This window comes from Myotis davidii, unplaced genomic scaffold, assembly GCF_000327345.1.
Source record: "Myotis davidii unplaced genomic scaffold, ASM32734v1 scaffold581, whole genome shotgun sequence".
NCBI lineage: Eukaryota > Metazoa > Chordata > Mammalia > Chiroptera > Vespertilionidae > Myotis > Myotis davidii.
Genome location: NW_006291426.1, coordinates 81,891 through 91,915, shown reverse-complemented (window position 1 = coordinate 91,915; position 10,025 = coordinate 81,891). Strand labels below are relative to the sequence as shown.

Here is a 10,025-nt window from a genome sequence, read left to right as displayed (position 1 = left end):
AGTCATCTCTAACCAGGATGCCCCTGCCTGCTGCATTTAAGAAGAAATACTTGCCTGCATGTTGGCTGCCCAGAAATGCTTGCTGTGCTTGGAATGGCTGTGACATAATGCATAAAACAGGGCCTTGGTGGTCTGGCCCCATATTTGTAAGCAAACAGTTGGTATTTCTTTCCAGTTTCTATTTTAAGCCAAAGTATTGTTGATCCTGTGATAATGACTTAGCAAAACAACTTGCAAAGTGAGTATGTAAATGATCAAAGAAAATGTCGGCATCTGCTTCATACAGATTTTACCACTCAGCATCAGGAATGCACAGAGAAAAAGAAACCAGAATTGTAATGATAAAACCACAATATCTAAAATAACTGTTCTAATTGTCAACAGATTCTTAATAAACTAGAAAGAGAACGAGGGCTGGAAGAAGCTCAGAAACAACTCTTGCATGTAAAAGTCTTATTTGATGAAAAGAAGAAATGCAAGTGGATGTGAGCACTGGCTTAATCTGGCAAAGTTCTTCAGACGACCTGGGAGCAAAATGGCTGCTTGAGCTACTCTGTGTCGTTAATTTTTTAAGTTTGCACATAGGTTCCACTCTGAGCACTGTCTGTAAGAGACCAAGGCACATGCACAGCTTTTAGGAAGCATACCAACTATTGTGCCTGCGTGTGTACAGGGAACCCTTCTGTAAATAGAGCTGAAGTGGTTGTTGCAAACAGCCTCCTTGTTTACAGAGAATACGGGGCCAGTAAGCAAGTGTCAGTATTGTGACTACAGTCTCCACTTAAGCACAATGATACAAGTGGTTTTGTTTGAAAACTAGTTATGTACCACTTGTGACTACACTGCAGCTCTGCAGAAAAGGGACGCTGCCAGTGATCGAAACAGAATGTGAAAGGAGTACATTGGAAACAAGGTGGAGGTGTTAGGGCAACCTGGAAGGTTTGCAGCATTGAAACTTTCCCCAGTAGTTCTTGGAAAAGCTGGCTGCAGAATTTGGTAGTGTGTACACTTAGCATTTGTGAGTATGTGTGTGCGTGTGTGTTTTTAAACCAAAAACTAACAGTGTTGCAACATTGTTGAAAGGGCTGTGTTTTTCAGTGGTCACTCCATCCACCTCGCCTCCATTTCACTAAGGGACTCTAACACAAGGAGCAACAGGCTTCATGGAAATGCAACAGCATTTTACCCAGACACTTTGTCTCATTTTATTTTTTGCAAACTAAATGTATTTGATGGTGGACATGTTGGAAGTTTAGGAAAAATCATTAGTTAACTTCGATCAGATCTGTGGAAGAGTAACTCACTCCCCTAATCCTACAGTTCTATCCTAGTGTCTCCTTGCTTTAGAGTTCTAGTGAACCCTGTGATTATAAATACTTGTGTGTGATTCAAAAAAAAAAAAGAAAAGATACATTTTACATTTCATGAAATTGCTGTTCACACTGGAGTATTATATATGAATATATATATATATTTGAGGCCCAAGGCCTGAAAAATATTAGTATAAAACTTGGTATCTTAGTCTTACTATGTACTTTTTGAAAGTATTCCTCACAAGAGAAAGAATTAAAAATACTCATTTATCCATGCCTTTCTTTTTAAAGAATTCCTATCCAGTTTACACTGTAGTCTTTTTATTGATGATTTCTATTCCTGAATTTTTGCTGCTTACGACCACTTTTAATACCACTGTGTTTTCCTCCTAGTAAGTCAGAAGGAAAGTGTAATTGGCAACTCAGACTTTCCTTGGGGCACCTTCTACCCTTGGTGCTCCACTTCCCAGACTGAGGAAAGACATTTCTTCACTTAGCAAATACAACATTGATCACACATTCCTTAAAATCACTTGCCAACACTGTATGGGATATCAGGATTAACTGTGAATTTGTCTGAGATAAATGCAATTTATCTTGCTCCTCAATATCTGGTAAAGAGTCAGAGGTGACAACTCAACAAACTGGTCAGAGAAAATGAGCAGTTATTGCCCTGACAGGTACTTTCCCAATCCTGTCGCTTTTCACCATTGTCTGTTCAATGGACACACCTCAAAAAACTACCAAATAGGTTACTCACAAGTATTAAGGTGAGAGGTCTGGCCCCTATCTAAGGCTGCTACAGTCTTGATGTGAAAGCGTCTGTAAGAGAACAGTAGCAGGAGAGTTGAGAGCCAACGGTAGGAGAGTTGCCCAAAAGGCTTCCCCTTCTTTAGGTACAGAAATGCTAAGGAAACTCAAAGGAACAGCGACAGCTTTCTCTTAATACTTAGCGAAAGCTCCATGAGGATGTCCCTGTCCAGCTCTGTGGTGCGAGTCCTGTGTAGAGACTCACCTCCGCTTCCAGGAACTGCTGCTGGGAACTTTGGGCAAGTCACTTACCTCTTTGTGCCTCAATTTCTGTATAATATTTCTATCCTACCTCACTGAGGTGGCGTGAAGATTCACTAATATATGTAGCGTGTTTGTCAATCCTCCAGTGAAAAGCACTATCTAGATCACATTTTTGGGTCCCATTAGCCAAATGCAGTAAATGGCCAAATTAGACATGTGCTGGAGACAATCAGTCACTGGATCTACATTAAACAGCAACAGAGAAACAAACTGCAAACAATTTATATTTTTAAGTTTCTTTGACTATTTTTTTGGTGCAAAACCATTTATAAACTTTTTTTTCCTAACACTAGTGTCTACAGCAGCACTTAAAAATTGTTACCTTTTCCGTAATAGGGATTTAGAGTCTATTTCTTATTGTATACCTGATTGAAGCTGTTCTTGGAGATGAATGTTTTAAATGTCTATATCTAAAAATAAACATTTTGATGTAAATATGGACTGTTCTTGTCTTTTTTCCTTCAAGTTTTCTAGTTATAATAGATTTTTAAAATTATTATACAAAGTGGATCCAGGGAAATCATTTACTTTTCAGGAACAAGATGTCACCATATACTCTATGTGAATAAGTAGCTGTAGTATGTAGTAAGTAAATCTCATTTCTTCTAAATGATGCTAAGGGCTGCTCAATTACATTGCTGGCCGCCACTACCAACTTAAAACTCTTGATCATGAAGCCTTCTGGGTAATGGGCATTTCACTTGGTTTGGCAGACTTGAGTTTTATCTTGTTGATGTAAAGTTATTCCAGCAGAATTCCTTTAAAGGATGGTGTTACATTAAAAAGCAAATGATGGCATACTTAGGGATGCACAGAAATAAAACATTTATAGTAATTTGGTTAGATCCAGCACAGTGGGAGGTGACGTTAAATACCAATGATACCTCTAAAGCAATGGTTCTCAACCTTCTTAATGCCGCGACCCTTTAATACAGTTCCTCACATTGTGGTGACCCCCAACCATAAAATTATTTTCGTTGCTACTTCATAACTGTAATTTTGCTACTGTTATGAATCGTAATGTAAACATCTGATATGCTATATGCTTTTTCCGATGGTTGCAACTCACAGGTTGAGACCCGCTGCCTAAAGGGTCTCCACTGGGGTCAAGTTTTACAATGAATGGCCCTTGTTTTATAAAGCCACAGTATTTAATTATTTGAATCTTATTATTTTCTATTCTATCTCAGAAGTCAAAATCAATATGATCTATATTGCTAAATACACACTGTATGGTTGAAAAAAATCCAACAAAAGACAATACAGCTAGATAGAAAAAAATATTTATTAAGCTCTTTAATAAATTATGTGCACACAGATTTTAGAAAAGGTAGTGTTTTATATTTAGATATCTTTAAGTTGTATTATGTACGCTGACTTTAAAACTATCATCTTTTTTCAAGAACTAGAGGTTTATAACTCGTATATAGTAAACCAGAAAATGTTTACTGACCCTGTTATTGCCAAACATCTCAAAGATGAGGAAGAAGAAATTCAACATGGGCATATTTTAGGCAACATGCCCCCAAAATTCAACAAAGTAAAATTAATAAGATATTTTAAAAATTTGATTCAATTAAATTAGCTCCATTTATTTATACCATTCTCAAAAGATTTTCGATACTCTAAATATCTCTAAAGCTGTTTTAATGTTTCACTTGTCTTTAGTATAACCCTAAAATCCCGACTTACATGCACTATAGCATGTAGCTGGTACCTTTTCTTGAGGCAAATTCAAGCGTTTTGGCAAACAGTAATAAAATATCTAAATGCCACATATGTTAAAACTTCAAGCTTTATTGAGTCACTGATTTCATCCCTTTCCTCCAAAAAATCATTCCCCAGGTGATCCAAGTTCCTCTAGTTGTTTTCTCTGTGTTGTTTCTAGTTCTTCTAGTCTTTTACGAAGTAGAGAGAGTTCCCTTTGATGTTGTTCCTCCTTAAAAGCAGAGAAAAAAAGAAAAAATACAGAAAAGGCTCAGAAAAAGAGACTTAGAAAAACTGGTGGAAAACTAACTTGGGCAGCAGCCTCAGTCCTCTTTTGTTCAGGCCTGCACATATGACAGAGCAAGGATGAACATTTTAGCCATCTAAGAACACAGCAGCATGGGCCAGACTATTGACTAGTCTGACCAGGCATCTCTCCTACCTCAAGCTCTGGCTGTAAAGCAAAACCCCAAATCTGTCCTTCTCTAGGTATAAAATTTGCCAGGGCGTAATTAGAGAATACTCCTGCAGGGTCTAGATCAGGGGTGAGCAAACTTTTTGACTCGAGGGCCACAATGGGTTCTTAAACTGGACCGGAGGGCCAGAACCAAAGCATGGATGGAGTGTTTGTGTGAACTAATATAAATTCAAAGTAAACATCATTACATAAAAGGGTCCGGTTTTTTTTTTTTTTTTTTTTTAGTTTTATTCATTTCAAACGGGCCGGATCCAGCCCATGGGTCGTAGTTTGCCCACAGCTGGTCTAGATGTACTTATACGACAACTTTCTAATAAGACTGGAGTTTAATAGCAATCTATACTAATAATAGAGGAATATGCAAATTGGCCGGGACGCCGTCATGTAACAACCAATCAGCACGGGGGCAGGGCCGCAGTGGAGAGCTCTCAGCATGCCTGCACTGAGAGGAAGGGAGAGCAGATAGGCAGTTAAGGGGGATCAGGCCAGGAGCTGCACGAATTTCATGTACCAGATCTCTAGTCCTATAAAATAAAAGGCTAATATGCCAATTGTTCCCTCGACCAGGAGTTTCACTGGGAGTTCAACCAGAGGGTGGGCTGGCCTGCCAACCTCCTGTGTCCCCTCCCCCCTGCCAACCCAGCCTGATGGGGCCTGATCAGGGCGGGCCAGCCATGATGAATTCATGCACTGGGCTTCTAGTTTATTATAAACAAAGCTCTTGGTCTGAGATTCAATTCTGTAACTAAAACTTTATAGCATTACAAAATGTAATTACTTATTAATTCATCTTCTGAAAATCATCCAAATAATTTGATAACTTCAGTATCTCGAGGACCTAGTACAGTGTGAATTAGCCCAGGTTTTGGAATAGTGACATAACTCTGTCAGTTATTAGCTATGACCTTAGGAAAGGCATCTCACCTTTCTGACTCAGTTTTCTCATCTGTAAACTGGAAATAATAGTACCTTTCCTCAAAGCATTTTTCATTAGGATTACATAAAATATTGTATGGAAAATGCATAGTGCAGTGCATTAGTAAATGCTCAGTAGTAGTTAGTGTTATTACTCAAACATTCATCAATTACTTCCTTTTTTTTAATCCTCACCCAAGGATATATTTATTGATTTTCAAGAGAGAGAAAGAGAGGGAGGGAGGGGAGAAAAGTGAGAATAGAGACAGAGACATAGCGAAACATCAACGTGAGAGAGAAACATTGATCAGTTGCCTCCTTCACGCACCTGACCAGGATCGAACCTGCAGCCTAGGTATGTGCCCTGACCGGAATTAAATCCACAACTTTTTGGTGTACGGGACAATGCTCCAACCAACTGAGCCACCCGGCCAGGGTAGGTCCTTCTTTTAAATTGCTTAATAGGCCCTACTAGGTTTGGCTCAGTAGATAGAGCGTCGGCATGTGGACTGAAGGGCTCTGGGTTCGATTCTGGTCAAGGGCACATACTTCGGTTGCAGGCTCCTCCCTGGTCAGGGTGCTGCAGGAGGCAAACAATCAATGTGTTTTTCTCACATCAATATTTCTATATCTTCCCCTCTCTCTCCCACTCTCTCTATAAATCAGTGGAAAAATATCCTTGGGTGAGAATTTTTAAAAAATAAAATATAAATAAAAAATAAATTTCTTAATAGATTTTACTCTTAGCACTATCACTAGAGGATAAAATAGATTAATATCCACTTTGCTTCTCAGGATATTTCTGTTAAAGAAAGATTTGAGTTCTTAACTCTGTATATAAACTGGTAAAAATGTACAGAAACATTTGCCTAAACTTTTCCCTAAAATAAATGCTCATACCTGCATATGAGGAGGAAAGGCTAGCTCCATGCCTGGAATTATGGTTGATGACTGCAAGCTAACAGGATTGATGGATGCTGTTGGAGGTATGTTAGGAACCAAAATTAAACTTCGAAATTCATTATGTCTTCTCTGTATATCCTTTAATCTTTTTTGAAGCCTTGTATATTCTTCAAATGGAACATTTTGCCTTGAAGAGAAAAAAAAGTGTCTATTCTTTAATAAAGAAGTTTAAATAGGAAGAGAAGGATTTCTAAATTATAAGGTTTATCTGTATTTAATATATAGGCTGTCCCCAAGAAATGTATACACACTTTAACGCTGATAACTCATTTAATTTTCACTCCAAGGTTTAACTGATTTGTAATAATGGGTGAAGCTAGACTAAGCTTTGAACAAAGAAAATTTATCCTAAAGTGCCACTAGACTTTTTTTTAAAGGGGATACATAAAAGATAAAGTTTACGGTACAAAACTGGAAACAGTCAATAAAATTGAGGGTGCACAAATACCAAATGAAATTATCTTAGTGTTTGCAATTCCATTGTTTCGTGTTGTCAGCAGTGCTTGGACCAGAACAGTCATCAGTTTGAAAACAGGCATTGTCAAAAAAAATTTTTTCATTTCTGTAGATTCTTTTAAATTTTGAAAATGAACTGTATGTTAAACACTCACTTCATAATCATTCAAAGTGTGTATACATATTTTTGGGACACCCAGTATATAAAATTCTATCAAGAAAGATAAACAGATATGAAAGGACGTATTATTGTTATGATAGCATTGCAGGCTATCAGCTCATTTTAAAGTTTTATTTGCCAATTAATAAAAAACTCTTGATACTTTTATTTTCATTTCTACTCCACTCCCCAAGCCCATGAATCCTGAAACTGAAAGGAAACAACTTAAGCCCAAAGGATGCCTTATTTTACAGAAGAAATCAAACAGAAATATAAAAAAACACTAGCTTGAATCTTATGAAATTGCCATTTTTGAGGTGAACTATGGTCAAATATAGAGAATTTCATATTGTTCAACTTAATTTTTAAAAATATAGCTAGTGAAATAAGTGAAGTCCCAACTTTAGGGGAAAATGACATGAATAAAAAATAGCTTTTCAGGCCTCTGAAAATCTTTTTGGACATGAGTTTTCTAACCATCAGTCACATCAGTAGTCAAAGTTTCAAAATCACTCAAAATTCTAGATAACCTGTGCCACAGCTGCCTAATCCGGAATTGATCAAATTTCCAAGTTAATGGTTATGAGAGGTAGTAAGTTGAATTTTGTTTTAGAATGAATTTGGTGGCATCTTACTTTGGAACAGAGTATTATAAAGTTGGCATTCATTCCAGTCTAGAAACCTCTTAGTTTTTATAAAAAAAAAAAACAAACAAACAAACAACTGTTCACATTTTGGTAATTCTACCCAAGAAGACCAGGGCACATTATAAAACATCACTGCTTGATATCATAGGCAATTTCCAATACAGAAAAGTCTGGTACTGTCTGAAAGCTGAAGGCTACCATTAATTAGCTGAATTTGCAGGGGTTTTTTTATTAACTTGAATCAACTGAGTCATACAATGCCTCTACCACTTCATATGGTAAATCTTCTCTGCTCAAAAATGTTATTGTGCAAATTACTAGCTGTGCTTCGATGTAAATGAAAAACCACAAGTCATAGCCCAGTAATAGTTTACCACACCAATCAAAAACTGATCTTTGATCCAAATTGTGGCCACAATTTTATACTATGCAATCACTAGCACTGTCCTCTCACAACAGTAAGAACTCACACCGCCCCTGGCTGCCAAAGCCAGTGAGTGGCCTTTCCTTCCAGTCCCAACCATAACACACACACTGGCATGTGTTAGATATCTTTTGGTTTGAAGGAACATTTAGTCCAGGGTGGGGAGAGGGGGGGAGGGAGAGAAAAAAGGAATAATAAAGTTGGAGTATAATGAATAGTTTTAGAATTCTTTTAAGTGTATATTTTAAAAGAAAACAAAGTGCATTATGCCCAGAAACCAAGTTCTATAATATCAAAATAACCACATGGGGTATATATACATATGTATAAACATATTACCTATTTAACACCTGATTTTCAGTTTCCAATTCTTCTCTCTTTGCCTCCAAGACTTCCACTTTCTCGTGTAATCTCTTCAATTTGTTTTCATGAAGAGATTTTCTCTATAAAGAAACAAGATGAGCAAGTGTGTAAATACATGGTTTCTTTCCTATTTGAACAAAACTATATAATAGTGAATATTTTACTCACCAAAACAATTTTATTTAGAGATGAGTATTTTTAGTCACTACTAGGAACCTAGATTAGCAGACATGAGTCTTACTGAAAATTGCAAAGATAATAAACCACAGATCTATCTCATATTCTCAGTGTGACAAATAGAACTATGATGAATGCCAAACAAGAAAACTGGTATCAATAACTAAATTGCTGCAAATAAAAAAAATCTAAAAACAAAGAAGTTAAACTTTACTAACAAGTTTGCCTGGTACCTGATAAGGAATCATGAGCATTTGGTTTTTACAGAAGATATCATGTATTTAAAAAAAGAAAGAAAAAAAAAGCTAACCAAAATTTAAAGTTAAAAAATGTTTGCAATTTATAAATTGCTACCAAAACGGTAAATTAAAGGATCAGAAAGCTAACACAGATTATGAGTGCATTTCAGTATAAAAGCATCTTTCTAAATACTAAAAAAATAAAATAAAAAACTTTACAAAGGGAAATTTTTCTAATAATATGGAAAAATCGATATATAATGCAAAAGTAGTATATGAAAACAAGTACAATTATTTTCAGTTTTATAAAACAGGTTTTTTTTGTTTTTTCAGAAAAACACTTATAAATGTTTCATACTCTTTAGTAGTTACAGAACATCAGGTATTTGTTTTCTTACCTTTCCCCCCCCAGTATAACAGACTTCCAGAAAAATGCACAGAACATAAATTGTAAGGCAAAATGTCAAACCGCAAAGCAAATGTTGGTGTTATTACCTCACAAATCAACAACACTGCTAAAACAGAAGTGCCCCCCTTCCTCCTGTCAATCTCTATCCACTCTGTCCTCTGAAAAGGTAACCTAATTCACTTCCAAAGCTGTAGTTAAGGTTTTGCCTGTTTTTGAACCTCACATGAATGGAATCATAGTGTACATTCTCTTACAAATGGCTTTTTTCTTTCACTCAATATTGTGAAAATTATTCATACTATTGCTTACAGGTACAGTTCATTCATTGCTGCATCCTGTATTCTACTAATGAATATTACATAGTTGTTTTTTAAAATATATTTTACTAGAGGCCCGGTGCACAAAAATTTGTGCACTTGGGGGGGAGGGGAGGTCCCTCAGCCCAGCCTGTGCCCTCTCGCAGTCTGGGACCCCTTGGGAGATGACGACCAGCTGGCTTAGACCTGCTCCCAGGTGGCAGAGGGCAGGCCCAATCCTAGGTGCAGCCCCCGCAGCCCCTGGTTGGGCTCAGAGCAAGGGCGATTGGAGAGTTGGGGTGCCTCCCCCTGTCATGCACAGAACAGGGCAGATTGGGAGGTTGCGATGCCACCCTCAGTCATGCTCAGGGTAGGGCCAATTGGGGGGTTGGGGCACCGCCCCC

General features: G+C 37.2%; 2 protein-coding genes across 2 annotated transcripts in view; one reads left to right on the top strand and one right to left on the bottom strand.

Moving 5' to 3' along the window:
- Positions 1-1,972, top strand: part of PLXNC1 (plexin C1) — a gene marked incomplete at its 5' end in the record, with an annotated part of 169,094 nt that extends 167,122 nt beyond the window's left edge. Inside the window, 1 exon segment of the mRNA XM_015564527.1 lies at positions 385-1,972. Coding sequence (XP_015420013.1) covers positions 385-489 — 105 coding nt within the window.
- A 1,682-nt stretch (positions 1,973-3,654) lies between these two features.
- Positions 3,655-10,025, bottom strand: part of CEP83 (centrosomal protein 83kDa) — an 83,432-nt gene continuing 77,061 nt past the window's right edge. The window contains exons 14-16 of the mRNA XM_006764637.2: positions 8,477-8,580; positions 6,388-6,577; positions 3,655-4,326 (exon numbers count right to left, since the gene is read on the bottom strand). Of these exons, the coding sequence (XP_006764700.1) occupies positions 4,222-4,326; positions 6,388-6,577; positions 8,477-8,580 (399 nt within the window). The 3' untranslated portion in view covers positions 3,655-4,221. The remainder of the gene's footprint in view (positions 4,327-6,387; positions 6,578-8,476; positions 8,581-10,025) is intronic.